The sequence below is a fragment of the Borostomias antarcticus genome (genome assembly GCF_949987555.1).
Source record: "Borostomias antarcticus genome assembly, chromosome: 1".
In the NCBI taxonomy this organism is placed as follows: Eukaryota; Metazoa; Chordata; class Actinopteri; order Stomiiformes; family Stomiidae; genus Borostomias; species Borostomias antarcticus.
Genome location: NC_140234.1, coordinates 20,415,556 through 20,437,800, shown reverse-complemented (window position 1 = coordinate 20,437,800; position 22,245 = coordinate 20,415,556). Strand labels below are relative to the sequence as shown.

At 40.8% G+C, this 22,245-nt stretch overlaps 1 protein-coding gene across 1 annotated transcript; it reads right to left on the bottom strand.

The window, feature by feature from the left end:
• Positions 1-10,583: 10,583 nt before the first annotated feature.
• Positions 10,584-11,453, bottom strand: LOC311317013 (olfactory receptor 12D3-like; the record flags this gene model as incomplete). Its single annotated transcript, XM_084448006.1, has 2 exons — positions 10,584-10,757; positions 11,040-11,453. 2 exons carry the CDS (start codon positions 11,451-11,453, stop codon positions 10,584-10,586), a joined length of 588 nt encoding a protein of 195 aa, XP_084304132.1.
• Positions 11,454-22,245: the final 10,792 nt, after the last annotated feature.

Sequence of the window (22,245 nt, the reverse complement as noted above, 5' to 3'; positions counted from 1 at the left end):
TAACTATTTAGCCTATTTAATCCTGATGCTGTTTCTTTACTTCAGTGCATTTCATCAGCTACTCCACATTTCACATATGCACTCATGTCTTAACCTGATGCATTAGGTGGTTGGTCTCAGAAGGCAAATGTACTCCCCAAATTAACATTACTGCTACAGCCCAGCACACTACAACCCATATGCTAAATTTATGTAAGCATACCTTTTTAGACAACAAAGACAAAATCGAAAGGGGTTTACAGAAGATGGAGGGAACCAGGCCAAAGCTCACAGCTGATCTCCCAAAGAAGAGGCCGGTCATACAATAAAGAGCTTCCTCCCCAAGCGTATCCTCCCCTGACCTGTCCATGTCCTATGAAAAAAAAGGTAAATCTGAATAAACATAATAGATAATCGTGCACAGTCACATCTTCAACCTTGCTGCATTGGCAGTCTCTGTGAATGTAGCCGGGTAGAAAAAGCTATAGTCCCTATTTGGCTCTGATTGACAGGTAAGCTATATCCTCAGGTTCATTCACGGATAGTAGTGATGGTCAAGAACGGGCATGAGACAACAGTTTCCCCCAGGACTACAATATTTATTGGTTTGTTTGAGCAAAACAACACTTTAATTATGCAGCTTAAAAACAGTAGAAAAATATAGGTATGCAAGACATTAGTGTTCTCTGTAAGAACTATGGATACTATGGATAGATGTGCTACATACAAAAATTGATGTTCTGCCGGTTAACGGAAGAGACTACAGAGGCTGGGACGTCGCCATGGCCAGTGAGGGGAGTAACGAGGCGACAGAGCACCCACCATGCCCCAGTGACACCCACACACATACACAGCACACACACACACACAGCAAGGCACAGCAAACCTAAGTGAAGAAAACCAATAAGGGAAACTGAAGAGTGAGGGTTTACCAGACACACTCGTGAAGGGTGACCGTGAAGGGTGATCGTGAAGCGCCGGTGAGGACTCCGTCACCAACCCCCCACCGCAGGGACAGCCACGCTCCAGCCTACAGGACTCGTACAGAGAGAAAGGTAGAGAGACAAAAGAACACAGGTTATGTTTGGCACAACACAAGCACCAACTTGGCCTACTACTAAAGTCTGGGAGAAAATACAATAATCTCAACTTGGGAGTCACCACAACAGTGAACTCCCAGTGTACAGAATAAGTAACCAAAACAATAAGGAAACGAAACAGCAGTGGCAACGTGCATCTCCGCTCATAGCACCAGGCCCCTACAGCGGGCTCAATACATGGGGCACATAGGACAGGACAGGATGCTAACAGGGGGACCTCTCATCTGGCTCCCTACCGCTTATTGTCCATGAGTGAACACTATACACGGGGGGCTATGCAGCAGGACCGGGGTAAACGGATCACAGCCTCTCGGAATCACGCTGAGGGACACAAAAAGGTAGCTTTCCGTGACTGCAGGGCTGGCGCCATTTATAGCTAACAAACATTTGAAAGCAGGAAGTTGAAGCATCTAAGCTCCGTCCCCCAACTACGGCAGTCGCGGATGCACAAATCAATCCCTGCTGGCTACATAAAGGTGGAAATAATAATAATAATAAATTATTTATTTAAACTACAAAAAAATCACAAATCCTGATGGACACCATAAAATTGAACAAAAAAAAAGATTTTCCTGCAGGAGTCCTGCAGGGAAATTCCTGCAGGAATTGTGCAGGACTTTTTTGTAAGGGACGGTTATGCAATGGAACTAGTGCTAATGTTTTTACAGGCAGTAATAATTGGCGCAGTAATATTTCACATAGAACGGTAAAGAGGCTTTGCCCGTGGTATATTGTGAATATACAACGGGTCTTAACCAATCAGATTGTGAGGTCGGAACTACCCATTGTATAATTAAGCAATAAACCACGAGAGGCCGTGTGTTATAGTGATTTTATAACAGCTAGGGGGCGTTAGGCACGACGCGAAGCGGAGTTGCCAACAACAAAATCTTTCCTTCTTGAAGACATAGAATCCTTTCCATGTCCTTCCAACAGCAGGGAACCCGCGCCCCTTGAATTACAAGTCTGCAACACTATCAATTGAGCCATTGGGCAGTCGTAGTAGTGTGTGCTTTGAATCGAATAAGTCTATCATGGGTTGGTAAATACGGGTTGAAACGAATTAGTCTTAGCTGGTTTAGCGCTATTTATTGATTGTATGTCGTAGTGTTGTTACTCTGACTGCATCGTTGAAAATAGGGGTTGAAAATTTGGGATTTCTGAGTTTCCGGGTTTGAATCTAAATAGCCTAATGAATGAAGTCTGATCAGTTGGTAAAATTATAGCCCTTTAAATAACCAATTTTATGTTGACTACTGTCTCTGCCTTGTCAGACAAGCCTACTGTAGTACTGTAGCCTCACTGTAGCAGTGCTTTACTGCCCCTCATGGTTGCGGGTTGTAATATGTTTTTTACTGCCGCTGCCGCCAACACTGTATGCCTTCAGACGCGGGAGTATACTTCTAATGACTGTACATGATTATAATGGAGAGTGATGAGGTAAAAAATGCAATGCTGAGGTCACTGACCTCTGACGAGAGGTCATATTAAAATTGCCTCCAAGTCTGAAATTAAACCTTGGGGTAAGATTATATTCTGAAACTTTCATGCTTTACTATTATATTATATATATATTATAAAATGCACAATTGGTTTGCCTATCTGCCCCACTAAAGCTATATGCATTGTTGCATCCATTGTCAATTCAAAAATCAACATATCATTTTTTGTTCTTACTGTACCTCACATCATGTCTCCATCTGTGATCCACAATTTTCAAAGCCTCTGTCCTACATTAAACACTCAGAAATAAAGGGTTTTGCAGAATTCTTCAAATGTTAAGATTTTATTATAGAAATGCCAAAAAGAATCACACGCTATTCAACAACACTCACAATTTATGGCAATATGTCAAATAAAATGGACTGCTTGTAATACGTTTTTTCTAATCAATGTTAACTGATACTGTAGTATGATTGCATACCATGCTGCAAGAAGCCGTATGTATATTACAACTAAAAAAGAATGACAACTTCTTACAGTATTGGCTTTTTGGAATGTTTTAGGTACCGTATGTCAGCTGAGATATTTCAAGTCAGGCTAGCTTCTTATTCAGTTCAGCTCAGACTAAAGATTAGTCTACTGTATGCTTCTGTATGATTCACGTTATTGACATGCATTGGCCTCTACTCTAATTAGAGCTAACATGTCCTGATCCAATAGAAACTCCACAGCTTCAAATGCTAACTAATTATAGAACTCACGCTCAATGTACAGTACAACTACACAATGTTAAGTTACAATCTTGAGTTATTCATGCAATGTGTGAGGCCTACTGTCTTTAGCAGTATACACACACACACACACACACACACACACACACACACACACACACTGCAAACAGCCCAGTTCCCTACAAGCCCTACACTCAATGTACTGTACAACTATCATAATGTGGAGTTACAATCTTGAGTTGTTCACACAATGTGTGTAGGCCTACTGTAGTTAACAGTATACACACACTGCAAACGTCTCATGAAGCCCTCTACAATCTCTACACAACATTGATCACACTGAAGCATTGATCAAGCTCACAGCCAATCAATCAATCAATCAAAGCTTTATTTGTATAGCGCATTTCATACCCAGAGGCAACACAATGTGCTTTACAGAGAACAAGGGAGGTGGGCATAGCCAAGGCCTGTCATCAATGGGCCTGGGTTGGGTCATGTTTGGATTTACAATTCTAATCAATACTTGACACCAGACCTGCTGGCGTGGGTTTCAAATGCATCAAACATCATGTGACCATATAAAAACCCGTCGTCTGATGATTTTTCTAATACCGTTTCTGATCTCTTTGGTCCTGATGCCATAAACAAGTGGATGGAGCAATGGGGGGAAAAAGATGAATTGAGCTGAAATAAATCCATTGATCTCCCTAGATACTGTGCTGTGTCTGTTATAAATAACAGAAAATAATTTACCACAAATTTTCAATGTGGTACAAGACAACCCACATCTGCCAGCAGACCAGTTACAGCACAACTGAGCACTTATAGGATGAGCAGACCATTAACCTGCGGGCACATACCAATTACACAGGTTTCTTCAATACTTTAAACCCAACATAGATAATACATATACATAACAGTTAACAGCTCATACACTTATGTGACCCAGTCTGGAGGTTTCGTCCTGATTTCGGCAGTACGCAAAATGCACTAGAGGGAAAAATGTTTTATTTGTATTTTTAGTTGTCCTTTTTTTTTTTTTTTTTTTTCTTTTTTTTTACATATTACGAAATATGTAATGTTGATAATGTTTGCTAGCCAGCTTAGCTGTAGCTGTGTTGACAAAACAAAGGAACCACAGGACCACACTCTGAGACCTTTGCTTTTTGTTTCAAAGTCAGCAAACATCTTCTACCGACACTACAGAGAGCATGGTGCAGTTCCATGCCAGAGATATGCCAAACATGAAGACCATCAAAGAGTTGTCATTCATCAAAAACTACGCAGAGGACAACTCCATTGTCATGCCTGGGGCCTCATTTATCAAATTCAGGTGTAAAAGAGGGCGTACGACAAAAACGAGAAAAGAGAGGACTGCCGCATATGACGAGAATATTTACACGCTTTTCGGATTTATCAAACATGCCGTACACGCTGCTGCGCCGATTTCTCAATGATAAATCCCACGGTGTCGTAGAAGACAGCGGACGTACACACGCCTCGTGTTCCGCCCTCTCCACGCCCAAATTCAACCATATATGGTCAAAACTATGACAGTGCACAACGTGGTTACCTGGAAGGAACTGACATAATGTACTGTAGCGAGGAACAAAGGCAAGACAATTATGTTTATGGAAAAACGCGGAAAGAAGAGAAACTTTTCGGAGACGGAGGTGCATGTGCTTGTTGGTGAGGTCCACGCGAGGAAAAAAAATCATCTTTGGAAGGTATTTGTACTAGCCTACCTTTGTCTAATTGCTCCTACAGTTTAGGTAGCCTACTGTACGTTTCGTGCATCCTGTATTTGGCGTAGGCTACACGGACATTCTGTATTATGTGGCTGTGAGGAAAGCAAACATTCCAAACATTCTGTGGTAGGCTATGATTGATTTAGGACCAAAAACAGGGAACGATAACACAGATGATCACTTCATAATGTTAGACCACATTAAACGTTTTCCCCTCTGGGAAATTAAGACTCATCTAAATCACCCGGTAAATCTCACACATGCATTTATTTGGCTGCCAACAGAAAAACATATCAAATGAATATGGCTACACAATGAAATGTTTAATGCATAATAAAGTTTACAGACAAACTCAAAGAATATGACTGAAATTGTTTCTCCAGACTCTGACGTGGGGTGGGACTCAGAGGAGGGGGAGTCTGCAGTGGTCCTTGACCTGACGGTCGTGCCCCCGCAGGTTGTAGCCTCCACCTCCAGCGCCACGACCTCCAGTGCCTCCGTCTCCACCGCCAACGCCTCCGGCTGCCAGCGTCCCTACCTCAAGGGTCCCTGAGGGCTGGGCTTCCTCTCAGACGCTATGCTGGAGGCTCATGACCCTAGAGGCCCAGAGGGACATGGCAGAAGGGATTGGGGCAGTTGTGCAGCAGTTGGTGGAGGTCTCCACACTACACCACCAGAGCCAACAGGACATCCTCACTGCACTTCATTCCCTCACACATGCTGTCACGGACCTCACACAGTCACTCACTACCACACTCACGGACCTCACACATTCACTCACACACCTCACACAGTCACCCACCAACAGACAATAAAATGGTAACAATGTTAACCTTACTTGTTTGTGTCTTCATAGCTGGCGCATGACCTCAGTGCGGGCCCTTTGGCCCTGCTGGTAACCCTCATGACTGGGAGGGGGCTGAGGGCTTGGGTCCTCATTTTGTGGTGGGGTCTTGACTGGTTCTCATTCTTATCAGCTTTGAATATATATCTTGGCAAACATAACACAGGATGATGTACAAGGAGGGGACAGATACCTAGTGAAAGTACTATTGGTTGCTAGTAAAAAGACAATAATGAGGGCTTGGTAAATGGACTGCACTTATATAGCGCTTTTCCACCTTAGCGGCACTCAAAGCGCTTTACAATGGCCTCTCATTCACCCATTCACAGTAGCTGCCATGCAAGGTGCTAACCTGCTCATTGGGAGCAATTTGGGGTTAGGTGTCTTGCTCAAGGACACTTCGACATGTGGACAGTCGGAGCTGGGATTCAAACCACTGACCCTTCGACCACTGAACGACCCGCTCTACCAACTGAGCTACAGCCGCCCCTGGTATAAGGTGGAACCCCCAACCAAGGAGCAGTGGCTGGGTGTTGTAAAGGAGATTTATGTTATGGAGTTCACGCATGCATTGAGGATGCAGGAAGGAAAGTTTGAAGGGAGATGGGAAAAATGGATGGATTATAGAAGGAAGTGTGATGATACCACTAACATTGAAATTGTAATATTTGAGTAAGAGAAAAAAGCTGCATGGATGGAAGTACCCATAAGCTGTTATTGTTAGTTTTTATGATTTATTGTATTGTCGTTGTATGGATGGAAAATGCTAATAAAGATTAAAGTAAAAAATAAAAAGAATATGTATCTTGGCTATGCACACACCAACAAGCCAGCCGTCATGCGCAGCGCCTGCCTCCAGTCTAGCCCCTACCCTGTGTTCAAAAAGGGTGTAAAAACCCGTCTAAATCGGTACGCCAAGTTGAGAGGTGTCGTACAAAAGCGCGTAGAAAGGCAACTAAATATCCGCCCTTTTTGCTTGATAGATCGCGCTATGGGGGGGGGGAGAGGGCGTACGCCTGAAATCGCGGAAAAGACCGTGTAAAAGAAGGCGTACCTCAATGATAAATGAGGCCCCTGGACGGTACCCTGGTCACAAAGATTTGAAGGCAAAGTTGCTGCCATCAAATGTCACCAAAGCCTCAGTGTGGCATATCTACAAAGATGCAGTGGGGAAGCTTGGTATGTAAAAGTAATAGATACTAGTGTTATAATATGTATGTATATGTAATATGTAATATGTACACCTGTATCTCGTACTGATAATATCTTTTAATATTTTGTTTGCAGGGCACCGTGTTGTTAGTCTGGAGAGCTTCAGGAGGCTGTGGAAAACACTGCTCCCTCAAATAACAAGAACCAAACCCAAGACGGATCTGTGCTGGCAGTGCCAGAAGAACAACTACCATGTGCAAGCAAGGAGATCACAATGCACTACAGCTTTGATTTTGCACAACAGGTGAGAATAAGTTCATCCTATGACACCACTGTTTATTTGGTTTACCCCCCCCCCTCTCTCACACACACACGCCTCTGTGATGTTGATTTTCAATGCATCTTGTCTTTTATCGCCTTTTCTCTTAGGTCCACTTCCCTTCTGACCCTCATCAGCGAGGACCCATGTACTTTTTGACTCCTCGTAGTGCAAGTGTGGCCTTTTTGGCGTCTGCTGTGAAGGGATGCCAAAGCAAGTGAACTACCTGATCGACAAAGGGATGGCCTCAAGCAAGGGCAGCAATGCAGTCATCAACTACGTCCATCATTTCTTCAACAACTATGGAGTTGGAGAAACACACGTGGACCTTCATTATGACAACTGCAGTGGACAAAACAAGAACAACTAGTGCTGTGGTACTGTGCTTGGCGGACCATGCACAAGCTTCACCTGAAGCTGGACGTGCACTTCCTGATTGCAGGCCACACCAAGTTTTCCCCCGACTGGTGCTTTGGCCTGATCAAACAGCGCTACAGGAAGACCAGAGTGGACACTTTGACTGACATCGCTGGGGTGGTGAGAGACAGCGCTCCTGTGAAGAGAGTCAACACCCCATAGCTTGTCGGACTGGAGGATGGCACAGTACTTGTTGGAAGCTACAACCAGCATCTGAGTAGCTACTTAAAAAAGCTCCCAAACATTAAGAGTTACCAGCACTTCAGGTAATTATCATTGTCATGTATTAGCTATTCCATTTTATGGACATGGTATGGTTGTATTTTATTTGTGGGCAATATTTTAATGCAATATCTCCCTTCTGTTCTTTTGCAGCTTTGATGCTGGGATGCCTGGTGTGGTTGAGGACAGAGAACACTGATGCAACACCAGTCAGGTTGTAGCTGCTGCGCAACGCTGATGCCCAGCCCCCCAAAAATGGTCTTCAGGTACAAGCCCCACCCGGACTGGACATGGCCAGACAGCAGTATCTGTCTGAGAATATAAGAGAATTCTGTTATGAGGCTCAAGACATAACTTGCCCCCTGCCAACCAGCAGCACAGAAGAAGCCCCCTGCCAACCAGCAGCACAGAAGAATAAGAAGACTGTCCGTGTATAGTACTCTGGTTGTACTATACTGTACATAATGGCACACATGCCACCCCCTGGACCAACAATTGAACACTTGACACTTTGCACCTTGTCTATAAAATAGACAACTGACTCTGCATTACTGTACACTTGAACCAACACCTGACAACACTTGAGCAATTGAACACCTTGTCTATGAAATAGACAACTGACTCTGCACTACTGTATACTACTGTATACTTGATATGTTATGTAATTGCACTGCCTGTATCATGGACAGTCACAGCCATCCATGATCAGATGGGATAAGTAGACGAACATGATACTGATAGAATGCTAGTTTGTCAGTAAATTGCCGTTAAATGTCTAACTGCGTACCTAGGACTGGAATGAGAAACTGATCAGCACTGATGCTGAGGACAAGCGAAGACAAGAATTCCAATGTACCTGTTCGCTATGCATATTGTTGCTATTGTTCGTACCTTTACAACTTATGTTTGCATCATGTAACCTACAGTATATAACCTATGTCACAATAAAAATAACTTGAAACTTCATCTTGTATTCATATTCATAGATTTAGTAGTAGAATTATGAAAGCTGCCTTTAATTAATTTAATGTATTACTGTTTAGTAAGCTTACTAGCCAACATTGTCATTGAAAAGCCCATCAAACTACCACTGACAGATAATGACAGCTAGTCCAGTGGGGGAGTGGTTGGGGGAGTTGTTTGGGGCGGGGTTAACCAGCTACTGTTCCCACCCATTACCTGGCTGTGAGAAGTGTGAACAGCTCTGAATCTTTGAAGCCTGTTTTCTCTGCTTAGTGAATTCAGGTGTGCCAACATTCACGGAAGCATATCTTCAAATATTTGCAGATTCCAATGCATGACACATTATCTGAAATCTTACAATTTACACTTTTATAATCTGTAAAAAACTGAAAAATGACCTTGGCAGACATCAGGACCAAACCTCTGATGGCAGTCACATATTATACATTAAAAAGTTCACACAACTGTGCTGATTCGTACAATGTAAGTATCTAAGCCGTGTGACTTATAGTTTTAGCTGTATGACGATTTGTTCGGCAACTGCACTCTCCATTGAAACGTATGGGCCCACACTAACTTTTGAGCTGCTAATTTTGCATAACTAACTTTTTCTAACTCGTCGCCATGCCTACAGTTTTTAAGCTACACGGACATATCATAGCCTAAAATGTTCTGCATTTTCTCAGGATTCTTACGGTGTCAATATCTAGGCTATGACCTTTATACTTTTTGAGAGAGAGCTGTCTGAAGCCGGCATGCCTTTCCATTGAAGTGAAGGAGAGGATGCTCAGGGTCAGTTGGGATTTGAATTTGGGGACACACGCAGGCTCTCTGTACAGGCACCCTTTTATGACTATTGTGGTACAGTAGCATAATATTCCTTCCTTCCTTCCTTTCTTCCTTCCTTCCTAGCTTCCTTCCTAACTTCCTTATATTCCAAGAAATATTCAGAATGACGGTCTTTTTCAGGCTGTAAACTCATATTAATACCTTTTCTCCTCTTTCAGACTCAAATAAAATTGGCATGATAAATCCCATGCCAATGTTAAAGTTGTTGAACAGAATATTTATTTTGATTTGGGGAACAATGTATTAGCAAGAAAAATGTTTCAAGTGACACCTTTGATGTAGTACATACTGTAACATTATTGTTGTCAATATCCATTAGGTTCATACAAATTGTTAATCATATTAAAAACAAACAGTTTTAGGAGAGATTATCTTGGATCCACTTGAAAGTCAAAAGTACTATTAGAATAATCTCATGAGCAGATGCTAAAGAAAGCCCAGAAAAAAAGTGACAGGTAAGATCAATGCCTGTGTTCTCTGAGTGGTTTCATTGAATGTCTGGTTCAATTATTGAGAGACTAACATACTTATCTATCAGGTGACAATCAGGTGATATCACCACACCAAATCTATAATTGCATTATAATGTTTGCATATGTCTTTTATCAAGTAGTAAGGCCTTAACCAACTTCTACCTGGGCCTTGCTGAATTGTGAATGGCAGCAAACATTTTAATAAAATCCTTCTTCCTGCTTCCTTCTTTGCACTCCTTTATTAATAATAATATAACAATAATAATAGTAATAATAATTATAATAACAATACATTTTTATGTGCTGTCAGTACGTTTTTTAGCACTGCTCTATCAGTAGAAAGTCATGAAATGATGCCAGATTTCTTATAGAATTTTTTCAAAGATATCATAATATTTGCTGTGCTTAGCCCATAAATTACTGGATTCAAAATAGGGCAGATCATTAAGAAGTAAACCGACAGAATGATCCGTAATGTCACAGGAACATGAGTCAGGTTAAATCTGCTTTGAAATATCTAAAAAAAAAGCCCCACTTGTAAAATTCAACAAGGAAACAATGTGAGGGGTGCAAGTGTTAAGAGCTTTCTGTCTCGACTCTTTTAAAGAGCTTACACAAATTTCCAGAATTTTCACATATGAATAAAGAATGAGAACCACCGGAAGGCCTACTATTATAAACATCATGAAAATTCCATAAATATTATTCACGTGTATTTCCACAAGCCAACTTGACAAGTGAATAGTTAGCATTGATTACATTTTCACAAAAATGGAAACGGAGTCAGTGAGAGAGTAACAGAGAAGGTACCAAAGGAATAAATCCAAATGAATGCTATTAACATATATACATTGAATGGAGACATGATTTCAATGTATCGCAAGGGATAACAAATGGACACATATCTGTCATAGGCCATAACAGCCAGATTGGTGAATTCAATAGTCCCGTATGTGTGCAGACAGAAAATCTGCATGGCACAATGCATTTTAGAAATGTCATGAGCATCTGACAACATATTGTGTAACAGCCATGGGAAAATCCCTGTGCTTCCATACAGTTCATTTGCAAACAAACTGCTGAGTAGAAAATACATAGGTTCATGCAGCCTCCTTTCAGTTACAATCAGTTCTATGATTAGTGTATTGGCAATTATTATTGACAAATACAAAATAAATATTATGCTGAAGTAGAAGTACCTGATACTTCCCATTTCACCATAAACAGAGAGTTTAAACAATGTGAACTGGGATGAATTCTCCATTAAAACAAATAATTACATAAAAACAGAGAGAAAAATATATTTGTCAATATGTTGCATCTATTGAGTTTGTTTTTATTTGCTGAGATACATATTTCAAAAGAAACTATGAAATTACTCTTAAGTCCTGTTAACCTGGTAACATGTAAGGTAGATCAGACAACTTACTGAACTCACAAAGGCAATGCAGAGTAGACATTAAATCTTAGGCCTTAAAGGAGAATGCTCGTTTTTGACAACCTGGACCTTATTTACGGCATATTATAAGACGTATGACTCACCGAGATAACTTTGGTGTAATTTGGAGGCCTGTAGAAGACATTTTGGTAAACAATAGGTTACAGAAACATACTAATAAGTAGCAGAAAAATAGTAGATCATTGACAGTCTAGTCTGATAGTTACCTGTATTACAGAGAAGATAAGAAATACACTCATTAAGTAAAATTACATTCAGAATGAAATGTCCATTAAAGCAATCATTACAGTATGTACCGAGGACCAATACAACACTCAATTAAAATTCTGAACAGAACACATTTAATATATTCTAGTGCCACTGCGTGGATGGTGACTCATTACCTTCGCCCAAGGATGAAGTCCCAGGGGGAGTCATATTTTCGGTGTGTTCATTAGTCTGTTTGTCAGCAGGATTATGCAAAAACTACCAGACTGTTTCAGATGATCATCATCATGACAGACATCAGACATATGCCCTTTCCCATTCTTTTTCCCCAGACAAGTAGCCTTGAGTGTGACAGGTCCGTGCTCTCCTTTACACCATAACAGGCTGAGAGGATGGTAGTGGCTTGGTCGACGACTTGCTGGAACGGTGAATCCACATCGCCAGTGGCTGATTTTGCCGTTTCTACCCAGCACTTTGATGACAGAGCCTTTCCCCAAACCATAAGACAATAGTGTCGCATTCCAATATGGCATGGGCAAGGAAACGGCTCTTGACAATTTGTGAAGGCTTGGCCAGTATCAACTTGATGTCCACTATTGCCCTTTCTCAGAACACAGAGGTGACCCCTCCTGCATGCGTGTGTGTTCCTCTCAGTGTTGCCGCTTCCTGGATGGGTTTGTGTGTGTCATACTATCAGATGAATAAACTTGGATTTCATTCATTTCAAGTGGTATCTTTTCCCAAAAAGGTTTTAGCAAGTAGGCTACTTGCTGTCCATATCTGTGGCAATCCAAAACTGTATACCAAACTCAGGTTTGCTTGCAATGTATGAATGGGTATAGACTGAATGGGTATACACTTTTACTAGGAAATAGTTTGTGTGTGTGTGTGTGTGTGTGTAGCCTACTTGCTAAAACCTTTTGTGTGAGACTAGCAAAAAGCAATGAAAGACAGCTCCGCCACTGTAAATGCCCATGTGTTGTGTTTTCGAGCCAAAATATTCCCGTGTTGCATGATCGTCCCAGCTAAGGAAATAGGGAAACAATACAAAAACTATAAGACATAAAGGTGCAAGTGTGCATTAATTGTGAGTTGTGTGTTTGTGTGTGTGCAGCCTGAGGCTGACTGTCTTTGTGTGTGTGTGTCACAGGCAGGCATTTCAACAGGCCAGCTCAGTTTCACTGATCCACTGGGCTGTCACACCACCTGCCTCTGCAGCGCTTTGCAGCTGAAGGCAGAGCAGTTAGAGACACTCCATAGCATACGACAGCTCTGCCCAGGAATGGATAAAGTCCCCATGCTTCTCCAGAAAATGAGATATGTAAGACAAAAGACCACATTTATTAATATACATGTCAGTGGTTTAATTTTAGCAGCATGGTTCCCCTACAAGTTTCTTTGCGTCCACATCTCTGAGAACCTGTCCTGGAACTTGCACACAGACCACATAGTGAAAAAGGCACCGAAGCTAGCAGCTAATAGCCATGCTGTTCATCGAAAATATTACATAATCAAATGTACCTCAGGGATCATAACATTGAATTACAGCTGCTGTGCACCACTGGATCGGGGCCGAGCGTTTTGAGGAGGAAGAGGAAGGACACAAATGACAAATACATGAGGGCCTCTTTAAAACTTCAGTTAATACTCAATGAGAACTTTTTATAATTCAATATTCACCTTTACTTGCTATTGGTTTATGAATTGGCCTTAGCAAGACCCCAAAAATCATTTTCGTGACATGAGACTGCATGAGACCCTGTGAATTTACCATTTTAGATTTTTGGTATACTGGCTAGTACAATGGCGTTAAATCTTGTGGTGGAAATGGACTGACACGTTTTGCATGTCACAATATCAGGAAGACAACAAACACTTCACCCCGCGAAACGAAATCTACATGCACATAAAAGAAAGAAGACCGGTATTTACCTGCATTGAAGCCATCCTTCCAGAAAGTAGCTACAATCTTCCAATCCAGTCTCCGCCACGAGCGTTTTTATCATTTTCCCCCATCATTACAGCGAGTGAGTGGGGGATTGTGGGAAGTGTGATTCTTAAAATGCAGTGACAATTTCATCACGACCAGAGTGCCGAGTTACCTCATGTAGCTTTAAAAAATCTTTAAAATCATGTGTCTGAAATTCAAACGGTACAAAACCTGAGTAGGCATTAGCATGTTTATTCTGCATCACCCGGGGCTAGAACTCACAATCAGACACCAAGGAAAAGTCATGTTCTTGTTTGAGCCAAGTGAGAAGCTGGCAGTCTGACCCCAAAATTCACACAATGAATTCACACAAAATTCATACAATTCTATTTTTCTAAAGTTAGTCTTAGCAAAGGGATTATTATTATTATTATGCTTCAACACACACACGGGCGCACACACACCCACAGCTGGCAATAAGAACTTACCTCAAGTTCTTCCACTCGTTCGTCTTCTGTCGTTCCTCTATGTAAAGTCGGAAGAGCATCACGTTTGAGGAAGACCCTTTTGGGAGATTTCTTCGAGAATAGCCTAGGCTAATAACATTTGTCCTCAAAATGCAAAGCGCACACACGGTGATCTAAGACCCGAAGAATATCCACGGGTGTGTTTACGTCCAAGTAAAGAGATTCTAGCCACAACTTCAATCTTGCGGGATCGTTATAGGGATGTCTATGACAAGTTACAGATGAACGTATTTTGCCACAATTGGCAACGGCACAATAGCGTGTCATTGTTGAGATCCCAAACAAATGCTTCGCACGAGCCTGTCTTATTGTTGCGGCTAGCTTTTCAAATAAGGAAGTTGAGCCGGAATCCACAAACGTCGCCTACCGCGAGATCAGGGCATTGCGCAATATCGGAATCAGTTAAAGCCGACGTTTACACATGTATGTGCTGCGACTAAATAGTTTGATGCTAAATACTTTTAAAAAGCCTTTCCAGATGAACTAGAATCCTACTTTATGGTGAATTATATGCCATAACGCCAACTAACACCTTGTCTTTGAAATCGAGAGTTTAACATGTTTTTGAATAATTTTTCTAGATCCCCATCCACATCCATTGTATGACCAAAACGGTGGTAGAGCAATTATCAACTTTCTCGAAAATACTAGCTTTGTCAACGTTTTGATCTGAATCATTGTATATGATCACAGTAACCCTAAAACAGGGCTAAACATGCATTTTCCCTTTACTATTCCTTTAAAGTCGCACTGAAATGAAAAAAGCATTCCGTCTCATTTTGGTTCACATAATTGGTCATAGTGTTCACCTATTCAACGATGTATGCCAAAAAATTACAAAATTCTACTTTTGTTGTAATCTTATATCAAAGTATATAATTTCTTACTTCCTGGAAAACGGTAGGTCACATGCAATGACGACAGGTACCTTAGATTTTAGGCCAATAATCTCACGACATCCACCCGTCAACCAACGCTATCCTTCTATCGAATCTGTCTAAAGTTCTTAAAACCCGTCCACTTGTCAATGTTCCAATCAAATTCCTCTAAACATATGTCCTACCCTCATAGCTTGTTTGCGTCGGAAATACGTCAAACTACGGAAGTAATGGCGCGTTCCAGGAAACCCGTAACTCGTGTTTTTCCGACCTTCTACACGTGAAAATGCACTGGAATGGCAGTCAAACCCGTAACTTCCCACCCGTGAACTCGTACCAGATCGATGTACTCCCAGTTGCGCTCTCTGACGTCACACAGCCCTCTAAGCAAGATGGCAGCCCCCATGGGTATGGCGCATGGTATGGCGACAAAGATAACTTTAGTGCAACGTAAAGTAAATTTGTATGTTGTAATCAAAATATTACAAACGATTATGCACTACAATCTGCTATGTGTATGTAATGATGCCCAAATATGTTGACAAGAGATAGCTAGTGCTAGCTAGCTAACATTAAGGTAAACCTGAACGTGACCATGCAAACGGCGAAAAGTCGATGTCAATAAATAAAATGTAACATACAATTTCTTAGCATAGCGAAATTAGGCATACAATGTTTAGCTTGCCAGCTCTGACATTGTGCCAAATCTCAAGCATTTACCATATCGGCTTGTTTACATTTATCCAGAATGCCACGCATTCAGACAGTTTGCCTGGAACGCTATGAAGTCGTGAGTCGTGACTTGAAGTTGTAACTTACGGGCTCAAAATCTTATCTGGAACGCGGCATTGGATGATCTCAAACGTCCATTTGAGTGCGAATTTAAAGCAGTTCAATTCTTAAAATTTGTTGAGATTGTTAACACAAAAGGGAAACTCAAGCTAGATTTTTTGTTTTATTTTTCTAAATTTAAGCACTTTATTTTCAGATGCACATTTTTCAAAAGCTACTTTGCTTTTAAATGTAGACCTCATTTTACTCAAGTTTATAGCCTACAGTACTTTTTATTTATAATCCCTCCTAAATGTGAAATCCCTCCTAAATGTGAAGTGTCAATAAACAGGTTGAAATATTGTTGAAATGTAACCTACTTTATTTGATTTTTAAGTATGTTGGGGACCATACAACTGAAGTGAACAATATTTTAACGTCACATGCATATTGCACAGTAATATACAGCAAATACCATAATTTGATAGATATATGCAAAGAAACGAATGTGTTGAGGGCATAAAAAACGCACGCATCACCACCGGACCCTGGCTTGAGGCAATTTTGTCAAACTGGACCTCTTGGAACTTTACTTAATTACCCCTGGATTAGAGGATGAGTCAACTGAAGATGAGTTTGAGCGATACTGGGCTGAACTGTTTCTTTGGTGGCGCGGTAAGGCCAAACACTTCCCCGGACTGAAACCAGCTTGCAAATCGCTACCTCTGTGTGCCTGAGACTTCTGTGCCAGTGAAGTCTTTTCAACTTCGGCCTTATTGTCTAATCATCTTAAATCCCGTCTGTTGTTGCTTTTACATGTGTGGCCTGAAAAGCCTAACCCTTGTACCAGATTATGGACATGACAAATATTATACAGACCATATTGTGACAGTGAAGACATCTCACTGACTGGAATGTTGCTGATCTCAAGCAATGCCTGATAAAGATCTGTAGGCCTTCCAGGCTTGAGCCAGGGACATCCTTCTCTCCCCTACCCAGTGACTAATCAATGGGACGTGATTGTGTGAATCAATGCACTGTGATTTACCCGTGTCAAATTACATCACAGTCGGGGACTCATTATAATAATCCCGCCCCTATTCGAATACCTCCAATCACCTGCATTTGTTTACCTGGCTATAAAGTCTGACATTATTTGCAGGTCCCGCTAGCTAGCATAGTGTCTTTGCAAGGAAAATGCTCTGTTCTTGGGTGTACTAAGCAACACAGATCGCTACATCGTCTCCCAAACTCAATGGACAGAAGAGCTGAGTGGATACATTTTATTTTGATGGCAGCATTCCCACTGAAATTGGCAAAACACTGGCAGTGTGTGCTGGCCATTTTTTTATCTGATTGCTTTTCCAACCTGGGTCAATACAATTCAGGATTTTCAGATAAACTCTTTCTGATGATCAAGCAATACCAACTGTCTGTGGAAATCATGCAGAAACTGTAAGTAATTATGCTGTGTTTCTTTACATATAGTACTAACGCTAGCTAGCTAACACAAACAAACTCCCCTTTTGCCTCAACCCGGATGCTCGTCTCATCATATACGCTAGAGTTAGAGAAACGTTAGTGGAATGAAATTGGTAGGCTTCTAGTTAATCTAGCGGTCATTAAAAATTATAAAATGTTAAGAAGTGGACATTATTGGATTTCCCTCGGCCTACAGAATCTAGCTTTCATTGTTTGTAGTCGAATGGTGTCTTATAACCTGGTGGTGTCTAGCTAGTGAATATAGCTAGAGGTAACAGCATGCAACCTTGGAGATAATAACATGGGCACTATCATTCAGTCAGAGAGAGAGAACAAAGAAATCTGTCACAGTGGCATTGAGTGTGGATGGTCCAGGCTAGCCAGTTATATTTTAGATAGCATAGCGCCATCAACAGCCCTCGTTCTCGAGCCTGCCGACTTGCTCTTAAGCTTAACTTATACTCAGTCTGTCGACAGAAAAAAAATTCAACCGACATTTAGCACTTATACTTCAGCAAAGTGTCTGATCACCTCCATGGTAACTTGCAGACGTGTGGCTGATTGATCCATGGCAACGAACATGCCTTCTATCTAGCTATCCAATAATAGCTGTGCGACAAAAGTGACAGCGTCTGCGACATTAGAAAGTTTGGTAGGTGCAAGACACCCCTGTACGACACAAAAAAGACAGTGAGGTAATTTCTGTCTGTCGACACTTTCAAAAGTGTCGTACGACAAAGCATAAATTGGCCTTTAGCTGAACTCATTTGCATATGAAAAAGGCCTCTATCCGCTCAATCTGATCTCGTGGTCAACAGAGGGGTATAGAGGCATGCTAGAATCCTTATTCTGAGTGGTATTTTAAGAAAAAATACTCAAAGACATGTCTTGGGGACCCCAAAGATGTAGATTAAATTGTTGAAAATTTGCATAATAGGACCCCTATAAATTGTGTAGAGGTCAGCTCAAATCAAAGCATTTTGCAGCAGGCTAGCCTATAAAAACATTTTTCTCCCTAGGCCCAACAAACCAAAAATGGTTTGGCTATTTTTTTGTACAGTAGGCCTTTTATTTTTATTTAGTTTTTATTTACACTGTTTTTTTACATTATTCTTTGTGTTTTTTTGTGCACCATTGTTGAAAAATGTAGTTTTAATATTAGGACTATAGTAATTGTAAGCAACTACGAGAAGTTTTTGACTGTCATTTTAATACTGATGCCTCTCCATTACCTACTGTACATTAGCAAATGTTGCCATCTGTAAGATGATTGGCTGTTACTTCTATACAGTAGATATCCGCTCGGCTGGTCGGGTCATCCAGAAAGGATGAAACTATTTATTTACTCATCGCTAGTCATCCTGACAAGTAGCGTCTTTTTGCTGGCTTCCAAAACGAATGCCAAACTAGGCAAGATATCTTTAAGACAGGAAGTGGTGGTGCTCATGGGAAATGCAGGTGTCTTTCTGTGAAAATACTACCACTTTTGTCCACAGGTAACGCTAAATCAACACAAACTGAACTAGAAAAACCGCGTAGCGGCTAAATGCCTCCGCCCAACAATGCAAGTTGAAGTTAATATTCAGTTGACCTTTGACATTTGAATACCAAAATCTAATCCAATTAATCTAATTAAGTCCAACTGGACATTTTGGCCAAATATGTACAAATTCTGGTCAAGACTTTCTTGAGATATCGTGTTCAGCAGGCCAAAAACACCTTTTGTGAGGTCAGTGACCCTTGACCTTTGACCCCCACAATGTAATCAGTTAATCCTTGAGTCCAACTGGACATTTTACCCAAATATGAACAAATTCCGTTAAGCCTTTCTTGAGATATTGTGTTCATCAGGCCAAAAACACATTTTGTGAGGTCACAGTGACATTGAACTTTGACCTTTGACCACCAAAATCGAATCAGTTCTTCATTCAGTCCAATTTGACATTTTGGCCAAATATGAACACATTCTGTCAAGCCATTCCTGAGATATCGTGTTCATTAGGCCAAAAACGCCTTTTGGGAGGTCACAGTGACCCCCACGGTCTAAGCAGTTCATCCTTGAGTGCCAGTGAACATTTGTACCAAAGGGGAAGAAATTCCGTCAATATGTTCCCGAGATATTGCATTAACAAACATCGTACGGACGGACGGACGGACGGACAACCCGAAACCATAATGCCTCCGGCCAGGCTATCACCTGGCGGAGGCATAAAACTCCTCTTAACTGCTTTAACTTATGCTATTCAATGATCAGGGGGGAACATTGCCACTAATGTGTGCTCACATTACCATACATTTTGTGTAAATGTAGCCTAATAATTTCATTTGTGCAAGACTCGTCGAAAACCTGTGCAACAATAAGAATGCATATGAGTGCATTCTTGAATGCATAACAATACAAGAGCCATCCTATCGCTTTCACAACCTAATTGCTGAGAACTCAGAAGCAGGCCATTAAATTAGCAAAATAGTTTATACATTCCAACAAAGGGGTAATGACCTTGTGCTGTTAGTGAGCAATTGTCTCCAAACCCCCCGTTTAAATTGACAAACAAGACAAAGAGTGAGTTACTTGAGTAGCCTACCCTGTGTAATTAGAAATGGGCTATCACTGAGCGGTAAAGAACGCAGACGGACACTCTGTCCGTACTCTACGACCATTTCGTCCGTATTTTGCACGGATTCTGAAAGCTTACGGATACGGGCGTAACAGAGTAGTACGATGGCCTTACCACCGGAAGTCGTGGGGGCAGTGTAGCCGCAGTTTAAGCAAGACACTTCCAGACACAGCAAATTTAAATGGCGGAAGTTTTTGAGGACAGGCCATGGATGTATTAATAGAACAGGCTGTGCGAGTTGGTGAGGAACTTCAGACATCTACTGTGATGTCACTTTGCCTGGGCACAGTGATAAACAAATGTAGCTGAACAGCTGGGAGGAGTGCCCTCTAGTGGATGTATTCAACTTACTTAACCAAACATAAAGGACGCATGGAAGTATGTGGGCAGTGACTGTTATAATGTTTGAAATGGACGGATAGCGAGCATAAATAAGCATTTAGACTAGTCGTATAGTCGGTTTCAAAACCACCATCTAGTCGGCAGAGAAAATAGTCACTATGCACATCCCTATTGTACATACATTTAAAACACATCATGTTTAATATAAAATAAAAACTGTTTACTGTGGTCATTGTTATTGTTTAATTGGAGCAGTAATGACCCTCACAGGAATCCTGAGTTGCATTAGCAGTAGCTATTTCCATGCACTCATTTGCAGCAAGACACATAGTGAGACCCAGAGGGCATCTGAAAGTTAGAGTGGACGTTCAAGAGATAGTGGCCTCACCTTTGGGACTAATTATCATCTCCAACTAGGAGTAATCAGAGGATTACACTTACTATGATCACTAATTATTTTTTGTATTTATGTAAACATTTTACAATTTAGATATTTTACCACCTGTAGCATCAGAAAATTATGATTTTAGGTATTTTATATGTTTACAACTGTAAGACTCTTATGAACAAGCTCATAAAGTATTCTAAATGTTCAGCCGAGCTCAGGTAAACTCATTGTTCAATCAGTGTACTGTACAGTAACAATGCACACTTTGTAGTCTAAGATTTAAACTCCATGGGGAAGGATATGATACTGGTTAGAACTTTCAGAATTGTATTGCGACCCCGTTGACAATAAATGTAATCATAAGCAAAATAAGGTCTGTGTTTAACACAACGATTGTAACACAAATTAAAAGCTAATAAATAGACTAAATGTACATGGTATAGTAGCCTTCATGTGTTTGGCACACAAAATGAGAATGCAGTTTGTATTTCAGACACTAAAGAGATCTTGATATGCAATCTACAGTATTTACTTTAAACAACTGGGAATACAGTGAATATACAGCCTGAGAAAGGAGTAGCTTAGTGAACAATGGTGGTGTAGATTACCCTGATGAGGCGGATGGTTTTATCTGTGTAGAGAAACAGAATGTGAGCTCGCAAGATCAGGATGGTCTCATGGTGCTAGCTGTTAGGCTCAGCCAAAAATATATATATATCTGCAGAGGTATTGTAGTGTGTTATTGTATATCTATTAACTATTGGACATATATAAACTATTGGATACAGCCACAGTTATGCTTGACCTGAAGGTAATAATGTGGTTGTAATGTAATGATATTTACACTAGATGGTGGAATAAACTCAAGCAAACTGAAGGTCTGTATACTGTAGGCCATAATTCATCTCTCACATATTCATACTTTACCTCTCACACAGGCATATGACAGAGATAAGATACTTAAATAATCCTCGTGGGGGAAATTTGGGAGTTCAGCAGTGTAAAAAGTACAGCAGAATAGATAGGGAATATACATAGATAATATAATAGATACAATTAAATTACAAGGAAAAAATATATGTACAAGAAAAATATATCTATACAGTATGCCTAGATATAGGATAAATACATGGGTAAAACACAAAGATATCTATGTATAAATATAATATTAAATCACTCAACTCTTACCCTTATTTTGACCCAGAAATATTTGCGTTGCAAAGTATTAAATTAAGGGAGCTATTGAGCTCCAAAGTGTCAAAATGTAATTTTGTATAACTGTCCCGGTAAAAAAATTAATGACAAAAGTGATATTGAAATGTGGAAATTTATCCTAAAAACATAAATGAACACCCATGGCATAATTGTGTTAGTGTTTGCAATACTATATAGAAAAATGGGCA